This window comes from Terrapene carolina, unplaced genomic scaffold (assembly GCF_002925995.2).
Source record: "Terrapene carolina triunguis isolate 2854851 unplaced genomic scaffold, T_m_triunguis-2.0 Scaffold66, whole genome shotgun sequence".
Lineage (NCBI taxonomy): Eukaryota > Metazoa > Chordata > Testudines > Emydidae > Terrapene > Terrapene triunguis.
The window spans coordinates 51444445-51464416 of NW_020664417.1; the positions used below are offsets into that span (position 1 = coordinate 51444445).

A 19972-nucleotide genomic window follows, 5' to 3' on the forward strand; every position below is an offset into this window, starting at 1 on the left:
CCCGTCTTTTCCTCGGCCTGGTTCTCTTAGTCACATGATTCCACTGTCCACTTTCCTCACCTAGCAGTCTCCCATCAGAGTTCTTTGGTCCTGCTACCATCGGCAAGTCTGAGGTTTTCCCTTCAGCCTCCTCATGTCTTTGCTCCATGATCTGCTCAAACCCCCTTCTAAACTCAACCAGAGTTTCCACCTGCATCTCCAATCCTCAGATCTTTTCTTCCATCAGCTCTATCAGGTGACACTTCATGCAGACAAAACTCTTTTCAGGTACCCCCTCCAGGATCATGTACATACTACAGCTTCCACATCCAGTCATCTTCATTGTGTCTTCCACTGCTTGGATCACTAGCACTGCTGCCTCTGTATCTGTCATATCCTTCCCACCTAAGTCCTGTTAGTCCAGGAAACACAAACCAAACCAAACCAAAACACCACCATCCACAGCAACACAAACCCCCAATGAGCAACAGAACACCACACACTCCCTTCACTAGCCTGTCTGTTCCTCTGCCTGGTTCTCCTAGTCTTCCCCCTAAAACTCCCCTGTTTACAGCTCTGTTTGCTGGCTCCTGTATCGCTGCAGCTGTCTGTGCCACTGCCTGATTGGCTGGCTACCTTTATAGGACCCCTAATTGGAGAAGCCCCGCCCCTTAATCAGGGCTCAGCTTCTCTCCCAGCACACTGCCCCTACCAGCCTCTACAAATGCCTTCTCCTCTAACAGAACTCCCACTCAAACTCCTCTGTTTACAGCTCTGTTTGTTGGCTCCTGTGCCACTGCAGCTGTCTGTGAAACCAACTAGAACATTTCAAAAAGCTACACCGATAGTTATTTTGCACATCATGTTTGTTCAAATTGGTCTTCCAGCAGATTTCACAGTATAGTTGATGAAAACATACTTTTTATCTATCAAATTTTTGCAACCTTTTTCTTCTCTTTGCAGGTCAACAGTAGAGCAGGTAGGTTAACAATGTTGTCTAAGTGTTATAAGTGGTGTATATGAGGATTTTTCCATGTGCTCATCATTAGAGTCAGGGAGCTTACCTTACCTTACCATTAGAGTCAGGGAGCTAAAACCTTGAATAACTCAATTTTAAGTCTAAGAGCCAGGTTTGGGGAAAAAATGCCTTTTGCCAACTATTTTTTGATACACGTTATATTATATTATGGCTCAGGAGTGCTTCTTAACTTTTGAGTTTGACTTCTTGGCTGAGTAGTAGGGTGGAATTCTGAAAGGTACTGAAGCAGGATTAAATTTATCACTGTTAAAAATGGTATACCCATGTACAGCCAGAACACTTTGCATTTGCAATGTTATGAATGTGTTACCAATTTTTGTTTTTTGGTATTTCGTCGAGGTACTGTGGAACCAAGACGTGTTGTGGTTAAAATATATTTCTACACATTTGCTTTTGCCTCAGAATTACCACAAAAATTATCATGTTGTCTCCTTTCTTCTTGTTATTTTATAGTGTGTATACATATAGGTACACAGCATTGAACAATAAGTAAACATGCTATAGTCCTGGTCCATAAGTTTAAAATATAAAGATACAAACCAGTACAAAACAGTACAGTAAACAGTGAGAAACAAAATTCTACCGTGTGTTTGTCTCTAAAGCAGGTTCAAAATATTCCATTGGAACATTTATCTGTTGGAAAATGCAGTTTCTTTGAAACCAGAACTTTCCTCGGGAATGGGTTGATTTTCATGAAATTTTGTTTCAGAAAAAAACTGTGCGGTGGGGAGGAAAGATGTTAACGTTGAAAAGTTCTGTTTCTTTATATAATATATATATATATATATTTGGAACAGAACATTTTGATTTTTCATTTCAAAATTTGCTTTTCAGTTTCAAATTTCTTATATTACTGGGGGGGGCTCCCCGCATAAATCAAGGAGGGGTTAAGGAACTCCTCTGGGCACAATCAATCCCAACTTGCAACACCTCTGAGCCTGGAGAAGGGCAGGCCCTTAAAACGAAGAATCCTGGCCTAGTCTGGGAGCACTCTGGAGCAAGCAGAGATAGAGCTTCCTAGCCGCAGAGAACAGGGGCTGTTCGCTGGGGAAACTGCCTGAAAGCACCAGTCAACCGGGCCATTTGAAGAAGTAAAGGACTTTTTTTGAGCTCTGGATCTCAGCCTTCATTGTTTGGACACACAGGAAATAAGGAGCCCAGATCTGCTTCCAGGGACTATTGACCTTTACCCTGCATGAGGCCACAGAGACCTGGTTCTCTTTGTGTGATGTGGAAATATTTTGCCTTTTCTTCATTCTGGACTATTTTACAGCCCTGAAAGGGAGCAGAGTTCATAAGAAGTATAGCCAGAGAGCTGTACCCCAAACTCTGTCTCTGATCTAAAGTAGCCTCATCATCCAAGGAAGGATATCTGAGTCAAGAGAGGTGCCTTTTCTCACTTCAAGGGGGCATCAGAGAAGTATAACCTATCACAATTATAAGGAGAAAAAAATCAAAATTGAAACAGGTTTCAGAGTAGCAGCCGTGTTAGTCTGTATCCGCAAAAAGAACAGGAGTACTTGTGGCACCTTAGAGACTAACAAATTTATTAGAGCATAAGCTTTCGTGGGCTTTCGTGGGATGTATCCGAAGAAGTGGGTTGTAGCGCACGAAAGCTTATGCTCTAATAAAATTGAAACAAATTTTTTTTTTTCAGAAATTTTATTTCAAGAGAAATGTCTTAATTCCTTGTCTTCCTTTGGATTCATAATGAAAGAAGTCTCAAAATCATGGAATTTAACACAAAGATTCTAGTCTCTGCATAGATCTGTTTGGCTCATTTTGAGCCATTGTTTGAATTATAGACTGAAACTCCTTCAAAAAAGGCTGTGTATGACCACAATACCCTGTGATTTAGAGCTACAAGTTTCCATTTGGATCACCAGTTTAGATTAAGGTAGCTAAAACTATGTGCCACAAGATCATTCCCTATTGGTTACACATCTGTGTATTATTTTTTATTGTATATACTTCTAAGACATCTATCTTTGGGTACCTGAGAAGGCTGATTAGTTATTCCATTTAGGGTTGTACATTGCTCTTGACTCATCCATTGACAGCAACATACTTTAGAAGGGTCCTCAACCCCATTTCTGCATGAGTAACTTTGCTAGACCAATTTTAAACCCTAATATCAGAATTTTGGGACTAGAAAATCCACATATAAAATTACATGCGCATAAATGAAGATCACATTTTTAAAATTTAGCCCAAAGTCTTCCATGTGCTGAGAATATAAGATGCAATAAACTAGTTCCTGATGTGTCCATATTAACTGGTAGCTGAGTTCAACCTTACCTATTTGATCCACCACCTCTGGCCAAACCAACATGCTGTTGGAGATTCACCCTCACCAGTGCAGAAGTTCTATAGACCTTTAATTCTCATGGAGAAACGATTCAGTGCAAAGGCTGCCCATCACCCTGTGAATAAATATCTTACTCTAAATGTTGGGAGGTCCACAAGATAAGAGCTAAGAAGGCAAGTTACCCTAATTGTTCAGGCACTACATTTTATGATGTATTAAGTTTCACGATGTAACTTTGAAGTTATTGCCATGTTTCCTCCTCTATCTCCTTGCTTAGCTTCACAAAAAAAGACCCAAAGTTCCAGTTAATCTTATCAGTAATAGTACTACTCATTTAATCTAAGAAATAACTATAAAATAGATTTGAATAGACCATAAATGAATCAACAAAGGCAAACTGTGTGGCCTCTGCATAAAAAGATAATTAAAGTCAGCAGCGACACTTCTTTCTTTTTTACTAAACAAAAGGAAACCACTTAACTTGGCTCTATCCTGCTGTTGGCATCCTATAAGGGCGGCATCTCTCTATGATTCTTGTTACCAGGTTAAAATATATGGCAGAAAGGTGTGGGAAATTTTGCACTATTTCACATAAAAATTACCCTTGCGGTCTTGGAGCACTATTTGTGTGTGTGTGTGTGTGTGTGTCTGTGTGTGTGTCTGTGTGTGCGTGTAGCATTTGTTATACGAATAGTTAACATTTATTATTAATTGATACATTAATTAAAGCCATACTAGTGATTTCCATTAGCTTGCTCTCAAACTTCTACAGAGCTGTCTGTCTGGTTTTAATCAAAACCAAATGGTAATCCAAGTTCCCAGGCTGGAGCAACTAAGAGGAAATCATTCAGAGGACGCAGAAGAAAGCAGGAAAGATAAACAGATGATAGTTTCACAAAATTTGTATAGAACGAAGGCTGTAGATGCTGTGGGTTTCTCTAGAGATGTGATTCAGGCACCCTGTCAAACTGGAAAGAAATAGTTACAAGTGTTTTATGTCAGCAAAATTCTAATATGATCAAGATGGAGTCTGTCCTTGTGCTTTTGCAGAGCTGGATTTGTGTGACTCTGGAGGATTCCCAGTAGAGGTAAAGCGGAATATGCCATTGCTTGTGCTATAACTACTTTTGAACTTTATTGACAGTCATTCATTTCTCGTGATTCAAGCTAATTTAATTGGTAGAAATGTGTTTGCAGTTTACATGTATAGATTTTTATCTATGTAATTCTGTGGTTTTAACAGTCAAAATTGCACTAGAAGCTTTGTAAAAGCCAGCCTGCTTTTTGCCCATTTCTTGCTCTGAATCCCAAAGATCTGAAACATTCAAAGATGTTCTCCTAAGTTTAGGGACAATTGTGGAGTCACATACGTATGTTTCAGTTATAGAAAATATTTTTTATAAACCATTGTGAAATGGAAAATACTTCTAAATTCTCTAAGTGCATCATAAATCTTTTAATAGTTTGACAGAGTTGTCTCAGTAGTTGGCTAACTCAAATGACTTGAAATGTTCAGTCTTGTCGTCTTTTTATTTCCCTACCCCCTGCCCCCCCATGCAGTCCTTCTTTCACATATGCATACTATTCAAAGGCAGGAAATACTTTTCAGGCAATCTGGGCCTGGTTGTTGAGGCCCCTTTCACAAAACATCAGTCTGAATTTAGTAGACAGAAGTCACTGGGAAAAGCTTGACAGAATTCTGCTTAGTTAAGGCTCCCTCCAGCTGCAGAGGGTGTTTTTGTTAGAATCACACATTGAGCATAACTGCTTAGAATAGAGCAGTGATCTCAGCAACGAAATCTGAACTTTTATGCTATCAGAAACTAACTGGGACTGAGTGATTTTTGGGGGGTTTTTGGTTTTTTTTGTGGCCAAAGTTTTTAGCAAGGTAATGTCTGTGATTTCCACCTTCTCTTCATATAGGTAAGGCAGTCTTGGAATCTTTTATACTTTGTGTTTAGATAAATAAATAAAGCTGATTTGAAAAATCAAGACATTTTCTGTAACTGGTTAAACTGAATGTCAGTATCCTGCAGTGGAGCAGTCTACGTTTACGATATCAAGAATAAAACTGGAGGTGATAAAAAAAAAATCACAATAAGCGGTAGACTGTGTGCCAACTACATTTATCAAACTTTGACAAATCTAAAACAAAATCTGCATGTGTATTATATTTCTGTCTATAAAAAGTCAGAATGATATGCTAAACCTGATTTTTTACATTCAATTATAAATTGTTGCATGGTTTCGTTTGCATTTTTTTTAATGGCCATAAAATAGGAAAACTAGAAGTGTGAATGATTTTCTTTTCTTTTCTTTTTTTAACCTCATTTGCCAACAGGAAGGGCATTTAAGACTAGGCTTTTTTCCTTGGTACTAATTCTCTGAAGCAAACCTTTAGGTAGGAATATCATTTATACCTCTGCTGGTTTTGTCTCTAGTGGTTTTTCCCAGAGCTACCTTAGTTATAGTTCATGTCTTAAAAATAAATATTCTTAAAAGTGTAAATTCTAAATGTGAAATATTAGGGCATATTTCCTGACAGATCTGGTGTTAACTAGGTTTCATCAATCAAGATGGCAGAATTAAAAATAACCGAATGCAGCTAGATAACTGTTTTGTCGTGTGGAATGCTATTCATGCATTTTAGAAGGAAGAAAGCAAAAAACAGTAAATATATATTGATCATAGTAAACTGAACTGAATCTCATTAAAATCTTTTCTTAATGTTTAATATTAGCAATAAAAGTAGCAAGAATTTTTTTGGGCTATTTAGAAGAAAATTTAGCATATCTTTAATTTATATGGCATAAACATAGTTGGCACTACTCTATATATAGTAGGTTATTTAATTATTACGGTATTATGCACATTGGAAATGTATTTGGCAAACTAAACCATAAATATCCCTTTGTCTCTCAATATATCCAGAATGACAGCTATTGCACAGAAGTAATATGAGACATTCTTTGTCGCTTCTGTGCGTCATTAAGATTCTATACAGTTATTGGCCAATTAGGTAACTAAACATGAGTCATCACTTCAAATATGTTGGGGAGAGCTGAAAAAAAGTTTTAACTGTGTTTTTACCAAGTATTGTTTTAAAAATAATGATCCAGAAGTTTCTCATTGCAGTGTGGCATGAAGGGGAGCAAAGGAGCAGAAGGGGCCCAAATACCACAATGGAAAGGAGCAATGGTTTATATCCCATGCTTCCCCATCCCTCTAAGACAGAGGATGCCCTTCAGTATGAATGCCTGCAGGGTTACTGCTCTGTGGATAATGGGAAGTGTTGGTCCCAAGGAGAACAAACTGAGAATAGCTGCTAGATATTGTAGCATCCTGTCAGGATTCCATGGATATTTGGGTAGAAACTAATGTGAAAGTTATTGCTGGCCCTATTGACAATATCTTCCCCTTTTGTGACCCAGAGACCTTCATTGCCATAGCCATATTGGGGAAACTAATGGCAATGAAGCTTGTTGCCATGCAGAACAGAAGGTCAGGAATCAGCATGAGGAGACAGGCTTTTCATATGACTCCTCGGGATTCTGAGTAGGGACCTGATATAACTGGCGATTCTCAGTCTTAGTGCTTTTGCAAAAATGCTCCATGCTGTATTCTCTTCAGAGCCAAGCACCCCTCCCCCAGTTTTGATCCTGCCAGCATTTATACACATGCTTAACTCTACGCATTAGTCCAAATGAAGAGACGAGAGCCCAGCAAAGGATAAAAAGAATGGGCCCTTTCTGATGGAGCAATCTTGCGTGGTGCTGAGCACATTCTGCAAAGATTTTGTTTACTTCAATAATAATAGAAGGCACTCAGCATCTTCTGGGGCTGCGTTGTGCCATCCATGAGAAAACAAAACTGTACATCTGAAAACCAGAATGCCAGCTTTGTCATTTTAGCTGTGAGGGTTTTCTATGAGCAAAATGAAGCAAAGTTAATAACTGGCCACTTTTTCTTAAGTGGAAGAAATCCTTAAAACAAATCATCTCTCCACTACTCCATTTATGTTTATACCCTAACATTTTCTAGCTATTATACTTTGTAAGTTTTAGTTCCAAAACAAAGCTAAAAATCACAAATACTCTGCTCATGTATCACCATCCAAGTGAAATTAATACATTTAATTCCAGTTGCCAACACAACTATATTTCTTTAAAACAAAAGATAGATTGGAAAAATTTGTATGTCTCTACTGTACCAGAAAAGAGAGGATGTAATCTGGTCATTCTGCAAACACTTACCCATGTGTTTAACTTCATGCACCTGAATAGCCGCACATGGAACAGTAGGACTAATTGTACGTAAAGTTAAGCACGTGCATAAGTGGTGACAAAGAGTGCATCTGAGAACAGAACAGATGCATCCTACACACAGGAAAACTAAGGCCCCAATCCTGCAAGCTGTTCTGTGCAGGAGAACTCCTATACCTGTGTGGAGCCTGATTAATCTCCAGTAAGGATCCACATGAATGGACAAGTTAGAAGATTTTGGCCTAAATTCTATTGACCTTCAGGACATTAAGCCAGGATTATTTTTCGCCCAAACATATGAAAATTGGAGAGAATTGTCTGAAGGGACAGGGGATTTATAGTAGGTTCCTAGAACATGCAGCTAGGTGTTGACCTTAGCCTTTCTATAAACATAAACAAATAAAATAATCATCACCATTTTGACTTTTCAGTATTTTCAGTTATTATATTTTTTATTTAAAATGTCAGAAATGCTACGTTTAATGTTGCAAGGTATTTTTTTTTTCTGCTCTTAACATGACTTTTGTGAAAACTATCATTTCTGGAATGCTATCTGAAAAAAAATTTGCATTGATTTGTTAAAAAACTTACTCTTTTCTCTAAAAGGTATATTTTAGAATATCCTCCTCTGAATTTTAGTCACCTTGGTTCCATCTTATATGATCATTGTATTAATGGGAAAAAAAGGTTCAAAGAAATTATGATTATTTTTGATTTGCAGTTTGTGTCCTTTTATTTGAGGGGGGGGGGGAAAGGTGGGGGCAGAGTACGTTCTGTTGCAGGGTACGTTAAAGAGTATAGTTTGGGTCAATGATATTAATTAGTCAACTTTTCCAATCAGTCAATTTGAAAGTACTTTAATATGTGTTCATTACAGGGTTCTATACTGATCCATGATGGAGAAAGGATTCCCAAATAGCGTGGCTTCTACATCAATAAAACAATTTTTTACTTGCTAGCTCCCTCAATTTTCTGTGAGCAAATGACTGGAGGCTGTAGAACTCAGATTTTCAGTTGCAAAATGTTATTTACAAATAAGTTGAATGGTTAGATCCACTTTCAAATCCAAACATTTTGCAATATGCAAAACCATGATCCAAAGTTGTACCCCAACATCACATGCATGCAAAATTCCAGGTGTAAATTAATAGTAAGGCTGTGACTATTCTGAAAATATGGTTCTTAATTCTCATAAAATTGTGAATGTATTTGTTATATGTTGATTATTGTGAGTTTAGTTTATCTCCAGTCATTACTTGCTGCTGTTGATGATGTTTTTAGGAACTATGTATTTGAAGTGTAATCCTGTGGTAGAGGAGATATAATCCAATATTATGATAATTATGTTTTCTTGAATGAGGAAAACCTCTTACGTTGAATTTGGAAGTGCCTATTGTTTTACATTTGGCAGATTGTGCATCAACCACTGAACATAAACACAAAAACAAAGCCTTAGGCAATATGTATCTTTAAAAGCTGGTTCAAATAATCTCTTTAATGTACTGTTGTCTCCAGTTCTTTTTTTTCCTCTTTTGCTGTTCTAAAGGTTTGTCATCTTATTTTATTATCTCTTTTTTAAAAAAAAATCAAAATGGGGACCAAACTAGATGTTTGAACAATGGAAAAACTTGCATCATGATTTGAACTTCATATATGGTGCCTGTTATCTCTTTGCATCTCTGTTTCTAGTCCCATCCTTTTTCTGTCTTATCCAGTGGTTCTCAAACTTTTTTTACTGGCGACCCCTTTCACATAGCAAGCTTCTGAGTGCGACCCCCTTATAAATTAAAAACACACTTTATATATTTAACACCATTATAAATGCTGGAGGCAAATCGGGATTTGGGGTGGAGGCTGACAACTCATGACCCCCCATGTAATAGCCTCATAACCCCCTGAGGGGTCCCGACCCCCAGTTTGAGAACCCCTGGTCTTATCTATCTAGACTGTCAGCTCTTTGGGGCAGAGGCCGACTACCACCCCATATTAAAGCTTCTGTTCCTGAGCAAGCTCACAGAAAGCTAGTCAAAGGCCGAAAAGCTCAACTAATTGAAGCTAATGTTCTAGCCCTGGCACAATCTGGATTCAGGCCAGGCTATGGGATGGAAATAGCTTTTAGTGGCACTGATGGATGATGATCCCTTGCAGTCAACCCATTCTCATCCTCCTAAATCTCTCTGAAGTATTTGGCACTGTCTAACATGAGACAATGCTGCCTCACCTAAGAGAAGTTGCAGGAGTCCAAGGGAATGCACTAGAATGGTTTGAGTCCTTCTGGAAGGGACACACCTAAAAAGAATTGATGGAAACTATGCCTCCACCACTAGACCCTTCACTTGAAGAGTCCCACTGAGATCAGTTCTCTCCCTCTGGTTCTTTTCAACATCTACAGACTGCCACCAGATGAACTAGTCAGACAACATGGACTCAAGTACCAGCAATTTACAGATGACACACAGCTTTACCTACCCTTCACCACATATGACCACACAAGTGCCACCAAGATGGCCCCATGCTTGGATGAGATCAGTTCATGCATGAAGAACAGCTGGATGAAGCTGAACCCAAGCAAGACTGAGGCCAGGCTGGTGATCAGTGTGACATTCAATGATCCCTCAGAGGAAAGGTTCTGGGCAGAGCTCTGCTTCATGAAGCTCTGCATTACAGAACAGGAGCTTCTTAAAGGTACAGTTACCCACAGGGAGAGTAAACACTTTTTGAAAAGTTTGACGCAGTCTTCTTTAGTTGAATTGACCAATTTGTAGGTCTGAAGCATCGGAGAGCAAAGTTTTCTACCATCTTAGTTGGCTATGAAACTCTGTCCCTTCCTAACAGATGACATGTGCTCAGTTATTACATCCCTTTGTCACCTCCCACCTGAACTACAGCAATGCAGTATTCCTAGGCACAAAGCCATCAGCCCTTAGGAAACTACAACAATTACAGAAGGCTATGGCACTCCCCTCAGCAACACAGGCTACTGCAAGAACATCAGACCTGTTCTCTCCACTGGCTTCCTACAGAATGTTGAGTCAAGTTCAAGGTTTGGGTCCTTTTCTTCAATATGCTGACTGGCCTGGGCCCAAGATACTGAAAAGATCTCCTGAAGCTTTGGGGTAAGAAACCAAGTTATCAACCACTGCCTTTAGGCACAATGAAACTATAAAGGAAAAGCTCATCTGTGCAATGGAAAAAAATTTCTGGGAGGTCAATCTGGAAATGTGGAACTAATTCCCACTGGATCCAAGGACATGGATAAACCTCACCACCTTCCACTACTTCTACCTGCTTTCTATAACATAAACACATAGTGGTGTGTTAATTTAAAAAGCAAAACACCCCCCCCCCAAGAACAGAACCCTACCAAAACAAAGCCCTCCACTGCAGACCAGTTCTGCAGACACAGTTCTCCCCTTGGGAACAGTATGAGTGAGAGAACAAACCACACATGACAGGTGTTAAGCGCTATTGGAAGGTGCTCAGTTACTACGGTGATGAGCATGGTATAAGAACATAAGTAAAATGGAATCGCATTTTATGAAGCTGGTATCTCTCACTTATCACCCAGCTGCTTTGGAGAAAATATGTCTAAAATACAGTAGTTGCACAATCTCTGCTTATATTTGTCAGCAGTCTGTCCAGCTGATTAGAGCTTATCATAGAATGAAAGCTTTACCTCCCTTCAAGTCCTCCTACATGGTATTGCCACTACAAAGTAATCTGTATGTAATATAAGAGCTTCACTGCTCTCTAGTCTCTTCAAAAGGCCTGTTCCAGTTGCCATTCTCATGGCTTGTTGCAATTGCATCCTAAGCGATATTCCAGATCCACTTGCCCAGTTTCCTCTCAGGATATTTTCAGTTGCACCCAAATGGGAATTCCTATCACGCTTTTACTGGCAGCCTGTACCTTTTCTCCTTAAACCTCATGTCCACTAGGAAACAAAGCCATTGCTGACAGTGGTATTCAGCAGTCAATTCCATTTAACTGGTGTTGAAAAAGAGTTTAACGACTAGTGTACATGGGATAAAATCTGTTTTCAACACTATATTATGTATAAATGTGTAATTGAGACCTTGTTCAATCAAATCTGTCACGTTTCTGTAATGGTGTTTTTTGTCCCATCTACACTAGCAGTTAAACTATTTTCATCACCGATTCAGCAGTGGGACTTGTTGCTGACAACCATTGTCAGCAGTGGCTCGAACAGGACCATAGCCTATAGCATTTTTTCTTTAAATTGTCTCACTCCTTCCCTTCTATTGGAAGCTTCAATCTGGTAGCGTTGGAAATAAAGTCAAGCAAAATTAAATTGGTTTCAATATGACAACCATCTATAGCTAGAAAACTTGGTCTTTACACTGCAGGTTTGGGGGGTTTGTTTGTTTGTTTGTTTCCATTCTGAATACATTGATTAGTTTTTCTATTAACTCCACCACAGGTTAAGAATGATCATCCTGGGTACCCCAGATGAGTTTGGAAGTTTTAAATAGATACTTAGGGTACATCTACACTCTGAGCTGGGGGGAAAAGATGGTGAGATGAATCTCCGCTCAAGAAAACATACCCATGCTAGCTAGCCCTGATTGAGCTAGCATGCTAAAAATAGAGTGTAGCCACATCCATATGAGTAGCAGGAAGGGCTAGCCACCCGAGCACATACCAGTGGTCTCAGAGAGCTCATACTCATGGAGGCTAACCTGTCAATTTCACCTATGATGCTGCAGCAACACTCACTCATGCTAGTTCTGATAAAGTTGTCTTGAGCTAGGAATCATGTCCCCAGCTCAAAGTGTAGACACACCTTCAGATAAATAAGACCCACTACCTGCAGTTCAGCATGAAATTCATCTTGGGCCTGATTCTGCTTCTATGAAAATCAATGGCAAAAGTGCCTGACTTCAGTGGCATCAGGACTAAGCCAACTGTTGGTTTTTGTTGTTTTCCCCTAGAGGAAAAATACTAATTTAAGATAGCTGCTGCTATTCGATAATATGTATGGCACTCTGTTTAGGTAGACAATTTATTACTTGGAAAGTCACACAAATAAGTAACATCTATGAGGAGTTCAAAGCTGAACATTCACACATCCAGAGGCCCAGATTATTTCAAATGTATAATTTTAATGGTTTTTTTCCTGTTTTATTGACTAGCTGTCAATATTAGATCATACAAAGAGTTCAACAAAAAGATGAGCTTGGGTAGCCAAATACATGCTAGCTCTGCTCAAGAGAGCACCCTAAAAATAATGTAGCTAGGGGTAGCACAGGCAACAGCTCTGATTAGCTGTTTGAGTACAAACCCACCTGGACCCTCTGGGTAAGTTCTAGGGCAGCTAGCTCAAGCCATTGCCTGTGCTACCCCCAGGTACACTGCTATTTTAGCGCACTACTTCATGCACGCTCCTATCTGCAGTGTAGACGTTCCCACAGAGATGTTAAATAAGCCTGGGGAGTGTGGAAATAGTTCACTTTGACTTTGGATCCTGTCTGTTCCCCACCCTTCTCCTTGTGTGGAGGCTGCTTCTCTAACTCAGGAAATAAATCAGATTAAAAATTAAAAAAAGAAATATTGTATGATCACCAGTTAGCTATTATTTCAAGCTCCCTTTGTATATTTTGAAGGGGAGCAAATCATTATAAAATTAAGCAACTCGTTAATGTTTGTTGTTTTCTAAAGATGAATCAAGACTTATTGAGAAAGTTTGGAATCCTATCTTGGTCAGTTTATGCAAACAGTATTGGTTTCCAAGACTTTGGATTTGTCTGCATGAACCATTTGCCAAGCTTACTTCATAGTTTGATACATCTAATTTCTGAGTTTTTTTTAATATTGTTGGACAGCCTGATTATACTTAGACTCACTTTCTGTAATATGTTAAGTATCTTTTGCATAAAAGTTTTAAACAATCTTAACAGTACTATATTTTTCACTGACAGCTAGTAAAATATAATGGGTGTATTCTGATATATGTCAAAATGTATAAAAGAGGATACATAATGACTTCCTGTGGGATAACAAAACTGATTCCCCCTAGAAAAAGGAAATCCTTACAAAGTCACAAGGGATGAGGCCTTGGGTAGTTTGTTAAAGGCTTCTATTAGCGTATGGTCTCATGGATTAATTACCTTCTTGTCTGATTTTTGTTAGAAAATACTAACTTTCTGTAAAAACTTGGTTAACAAAAACTCCATAATTTCTAACAAAGTCCTATATGATCCATGTTTACTGTAAGTGACAGATTTTATTTTTGTTTCTGTCATGAAAGAAAATGCATAGCTCAATTATGACTTTTCTTATAGAGGAACAGAGTAAGAAAATTGTAACTTCAACTTCTAATATAACTTTCTGGTGAGAGTAGGGGCTGGTCTATACACAACGTTGTACTAGTTTAACTAAAGGTGTGATGTTAAACCAATGCAATTTTATGTGTGCACACTCTTATGGTGGTTTAAACTTGGTTTATATCAGTTTAGCTTGCACCTGCAAATAACACCGGTCAGTCAACATATATATTGCTGTGTGTCTGGTGTATCCCAGGATACTGGGAGCTCTTTAAATGGAAGAACAGATGTGATAGTCACCTATAAAATATTCACTAATTTCTGCATTGCATGGTTCTATAGAAAACAGTGATTTTAATCCTCAAAGTCCAATCCTAGCACGCACTGGGATCAGCTAAAACCAGAAAGGCTCACTGATTCAGGCTCTGCTCTGTTCCAATGTGCTGGTCAGCAATCTAGAGGGTATATTGCCAGGACACTGAAGAATTCTGTGGGGTTTTGTTGTTTTGTTTTCTATATCACCAATGGGTATTATTGGTAACAATGTTAGTATTTTGGGGTTAGCCCCCCTGTTATGGGTATATAGTATAATGTTCACTATTGAAAACAGTTTTATATTCTTTCTTTTGGGTTTAGCAATATAATACAACTAAGTTGATGTGTTAACAATTGGAAGCAAGTTAAAGCAATTTGCCTGCTTTATATTGCTTTAATAAAGAAATATGCATGTAACAAATTAATTTTCTAGTTTCTCACAAATGTTTACATGGCAGTCCGGGTACATCAGAAATGACTGATTAAGAAAAGTACTGTATTATGGTACATGCAATTGAGAGTAATTAATTTAGGCGTAGAAACATTTGTTTACAAAAAAACTGAAAAAAATTTAAAAGGCAGAGTATTTCTTTGAAGCAAGAGAGAGAAAGAGGGAGAAATGTAATCAGCTGAGCAGGGAGCTAAGTTTTAAGTTGAACTGTTTGTAAGCAACCTTTTGTCTTAATACCAGCCCCATTCACTTTCTTAAATACTGTTTGCTGGGTGGGGACAACACACAAATGAAGGTGAAACAAAACTACCAAAATACATATTTTTGGTTGATCTCCTATATGTGTGCATGTCTAATATGACTCTTTTATTGGTGTGTTGTAGAATAAAAAAACCACAGTCTATCCTATTGTACAAAATGTATCCCATCTATAGCCTGAGCAAGACATAAGTGATTTCCATTGTTGAGATGGTGGGGGAATCACTCTTTGACTTGTATTGCTCTGTCTATCTAAATCTCTCCTTTGATGTGTTGATTCTGGAAGCACGGGGGGGGGGGGGGGGAAGCGGGGGGGAAAGAGAGAATGGAAGATCCTGGCCTGGCCACAGGTTGGCGGTTTCTGACCCATATAGTGCCCAGACAGGAAATGAGATGCTGGGATCATGTCGTCCTCCTCACAAATGTTGGGGGTGCAGTGTTTGGAAAGTACCAGTGGGAGAGGAGGTAGACGAGGGTGGAGGGGAGCTCTCTGAAGATGAGGGTAGGAAATAAGAGTAGAATAACTCCTCCCCATACAGTACGGAGGAGATTAGAGAGAGAAGGAATTCCTAGCAGGCTCCATAGGTCTATTCTGGTAGAAGATGGGGCAACTGGGCTTCCACTGATCTGCGGGTCACTGCTCTGTGGGGAGGGCATGGAAGGGCCTCCCTAACTAGTAAGCTTAGTGCTCTAGCTAGATTTGTGTGTGTCTGGTAAATCTTCACACTCCACGTTACTGTAATCTCATATTTTAGGAAACAATGAAAGTGCCCTTGTCATATATTTATTTGTCTTGAATTTCAAGCAAAACATTTGATATTCTCTTATTTAATCATTTTGTCTGCTATCCATTAGACAGCCAACGCGACTGTGATAGCACAAGTAAAACAGAAGGGTTCCTAAAGTGAGATTTATTTGTTTTTCATCCCCCATGAAATATAACCCACCACATCCAAAAATGAAAAACAGTAAGGGATCTGTTCTGCCCTCGCTGCACACATGTAACTCCATTTAACAGCAATGGGAGTAACACACACCCATTAACCCTTAGAATGCTGGCATTTTTCAGACTATCAACCAAACAAATGCCTAAGAGGACATGTATAAATGTCCTTTGGAGATTGTATAGCCTGATGCTATACACTCAGGTCTCCTGGATTCTCTTCTTGATTATGCTACAAACTCCCTGTGTGACCACGGGAAAACTGCATAACCTTTTTGGACCTTCAGTTTACCCACCTGCATTGATGAAAATAAAACAGATGTTGTAGCACTAATTTTTTTTTCTAAAATACATTGGAATGCTCACATGAAAAGTGTTTCACAAGAAGGAAAAGAGACTCTCAAAGCAGAATCATCCTCTTACTACCAAATTTTGCCTGTGAAAATAGTTTTGGGGCTGTGCATTTTTTAGGGGAGGAGAGGGACTTGCCTGGCTGTATGTTCTTTCCATCTTCCTCCGCCTCCCACACGCTATTGACTTGTGCCAGAATTCTGTTACCCTATGACTATATTTTCCTTTTAAGTACAAACTTCCACAAAGTTGGAAAACATGAAATGAAGCTTGCCATCCTAAAAAAAAAGTTGAAGATCTCAGGGTGTGCACAAGTCCATTCTAAAAGTCACTTTGTCAGGGCATAATTTACAGAGACTCATCTGCACAGTCATAATTCTGCATTTCTTTCAAACAGCCTACTTTTATACCTTCAGGCATGTGATTTGTCAGGACAGCCTTGTGGGCAATCGGAGCTTGCTGTAGTGGACTGAAATGACCCAGAACAAACTCGGTAGTTAATCTTCTTTATTGGTGAAATCAATAAGCAGATTCGTGCTAAGTGCTGACAGTTCTTATGTAGGGAGTGAAAAGTAGAAGTGTTTGCTCCTTGAACCTGCAATGTTTTACTGCCCAGTCGTTTTGTTTCATTATTTGATAAAGAACTCGTTGCTCCGTCTTGTATTATATGCATAATTTAAATAGCTGTAACATATTTCCTTTGCCCAATGGTTCATATGTTTAAATGTCAAAGCGAATAATGAATGTACATATGTTGCCATCTAAAATATCAGATACAAGGACCAATTGGGGAACCCTTACTTGCACTCGTGAGAGTAACCTTACTGATCTCAGTGGGGACACTTAACTGAGTAAGTACACACCAACATGGGTAAGGGACACAATCCAAATAATAGAGCTTTAGGGGACTTGTAAAAGATGTCTTAGTTAAAATTTAAGCAAATGCTCATTAAAATAGCAGAGCGCTTTAATGACTAAGGCCCTGATCTTTCAGTATGATGCACACAGGTGATCTCTCTCCCTGCACAGAGCCCAGTTGAAGTGTGGGACTTAAGGGTTCATTCATGTGAATGACAATGACAGATTATGGCTTGATCTGGTATATGGCCACTCATAAACCACATTTTCCTTCAAATTCTAGAGCTACTTGAAGTGAGAAATATGCCAGAAAGTTAAATAAGTTTTCCCTGATTATTGAAGTTTTTGCCCCTTTAAGGGCCCAATCCTGAAAACTCTTCTGGATGTAATACTTACTACTGTAACTAGTCTCATTGGAACCAATTAAACTACTCATATTAATAAGAATGACAACGAGTAAATGGCTGCAGGATTGGGCTGAAATTTAGCAGCACAATAAAGAGAGGTTTATAACATTTGTGAAATTCTGAATAATCATCAACTTCAGATCCAAGTCTTCAGACAGTAACTGGAGGTCTGCACTAAATGGGTTTCTTTTCATGAAGAAGAAATGCAAACTTACTTTGTGTTCTAGGAGTCACAAGATTTAATACATTTTGTAACCATGGAAATGGATATCTTATGACGGAAATAGTGAAGAGAGACTCATTGTCAAAATCTGGCCCATGAAGCCAGTTGCCTATCCATTAGCTTGTTTATACCATTTCTGTTTGCTTGATATTGGAGAGTAATCAGAAAGTAAGCCATGCTAAATCATAGCTGCCATCAAGTTTGTATGATAACTATTAAAGCTATTTCACAAAACATCCTTTTAAATTCCTCCCTTCCAACCCCATGCTCTTATCTTTGCTTTTACATTTTTGTTTCAACTGTTCCTACTCTTGGGTCTTTCTTAGAGTTGAATCAATAACCCAATCTCTCTCATTTCTTACAGATGTTAAAATGATGAAACTCTCTCTCCTTCTGGAATTCATTGCAGTCATGACATCTCCTCTGGTCCTGTATAGAATGTACCGTGCAGCCTGTTGCTGAACTGTTATGACATGTCTCTAGCAATCAGAAAGAGAAGCTGGGAAGAACATGTGACCCAGTGGATGGGCTTGCCTTTTAATTCTGTTGAGTATAATACAGCATGTCATCATGGACTTGTAGCTGATAACTTTCAAGAAAGTATGGAAAAAGATGAAGTTTTGAATGTGGACCGGAAAGAAAAATGTGTTTCTTTACCAGACTGCTGTCATGGTGGAGAACTGATTGGCTTCCCTGCAAAGCTGCTTAGCAACATTTCAAAAGAGGTGGATGAAAATGATAACCATGAGGATGAGGAGCATTTTCTTTCTTTGGAGGCCAGCACAGAAACTTTGGTCCATATTTCTGATGGTGATGACGACGATGTTTCAAATCTCTGTTTGGATAAAGTTAACCACCAGTTCACTATTGGAAGGAAACTAACAGATGAAGAGCAGAGTTTAGGAGGAGCAGGCTCCTTAACAAATATGGTAGCAATGATTAAAACAAACAGGGAATCTAACATTTCTGAAACAATAGGAGATATTGATGAACCTGACTATGACACAGTCCCCAACGAAGAGAAGGAAGAAGAGGACATTTGTGGCAGTATTGGGAAAACCCTGGAGCTTTGTAATTATAAAGGCTTAAATGAAGTAATAGATGCCCCAAGAGAAAATCTCTCCAGTTCTCTGAATGTGAAGGAAATTATGCCTGAGAAACAGCTGCTTCATACTGCTGTAATTGCACAACAGCGTAGGAAATGTGATGCTCCTAAAGATGGGCATGAAAAGGCTGACTATAATGTGGTCCAGGGTGAGTTTTCTCCTGGTCTGTATACTGGCAGTGGTAGACAACCATTCTCAAAAGCAGACTCCAGCAACTACCTTATGCAATCTCCTCTCAGTTCCCATATAATGTCAATGGAAAATGGACTGGATGAAAGTGGTTACACAGAACCTCAAGTGGTTCCTGAAAAAAAATGCCTTACAAATATCAGTCCAGTGGAAGGCACGCAATGTTTACATTTGAAGGATAATCTGTCCACCCATGAATCTACAGACAATCAAGTGAAACTGCGCAAAAGAAAGGTAGGATGTACACAAATTACGGGGTTTGGTTTCAGTTTTTGTCAACTTTTTCTCATGTAATCTCATGGCTGATTTATTGAAGCAGTAAGGTAAATATCACTCAGAATGTTGTGTAGATGCCAGGTGTTGCAAATGCTTCTGCGAAACAATTTGGAAACATGCCACATGGATGTAAACTCATTTTTAGATCTGAAAATTACTGTCTTGTGAATTTGGTATGTTCCTTATATATATATATAAAATCAAAGGCATTAGTGTGTATGTATGTGTGTGTGTGTGTGTATATATATATATGTATATATATATATATATATATATATATATACACGCTAATGCCTTTGATCACAACTTTTCATTCTATTGTTTTATTTTTATCATGGCCAAATCAATAAGCTCCCTCCTGGGGTTTCCTTTTTTGTTGTGGTGTTTGTTTGTTGTTTGGGGTTTTTTTCTTTGCTAGTACCAAATATCAGAGGTGGTGTTTAGATATAAGTGATGTCTGCAGCTGTATAGGACCTTTGTTTTAAAGGGATGGGGAGGAAAATGTTACAAACTTGTAAAAGAAATTCTAAAATGTCTATATGACTGGTGCTGTGAAGTACAGGAAGCAGCTATTTGAGTTCCAGCAAAGCCCCATGAGCGAGTTCTCACAAAAAATGTTGCTGGTATGAAGATAGAGGAAGCTCTTGACGTTTTCAGACTGAGAGCAACAAGAAAACTTCACTGGCTCTTCAGACAGGGGAAAAGAGAATAATTCCAAAACTC

At 38.7% G+C, this 19972-nt stretch overlaps 1 protein-coding gene across 1 annotated transcript in view; it reads left to right on the plus strand.

Annotated features, from left to right (window-relative positions):
- Positions 1-5099: 5099 nt before the first annotated feature.
- LOC115271156 (rho GTPase-activating protein 7-like) overlaps positions 5100-19972 on the plus strand; it is a 122604-nt gene continuing 107731 nt past the window's right edge. The window contains exons 1-2 of the mRNA XM_029910620.1: positions 5100-5249; positions 18043-19207. Coding sequence (XP_029766480.1) covers positions 18152-19207 — 1056 coding nt within the window. The 5' untranslated portion in view covers positions 5100-5249; positions 18043-18151. The remainder of the gene's footprint in view (positions 5250-18042; positions 19208-19972) is intronic.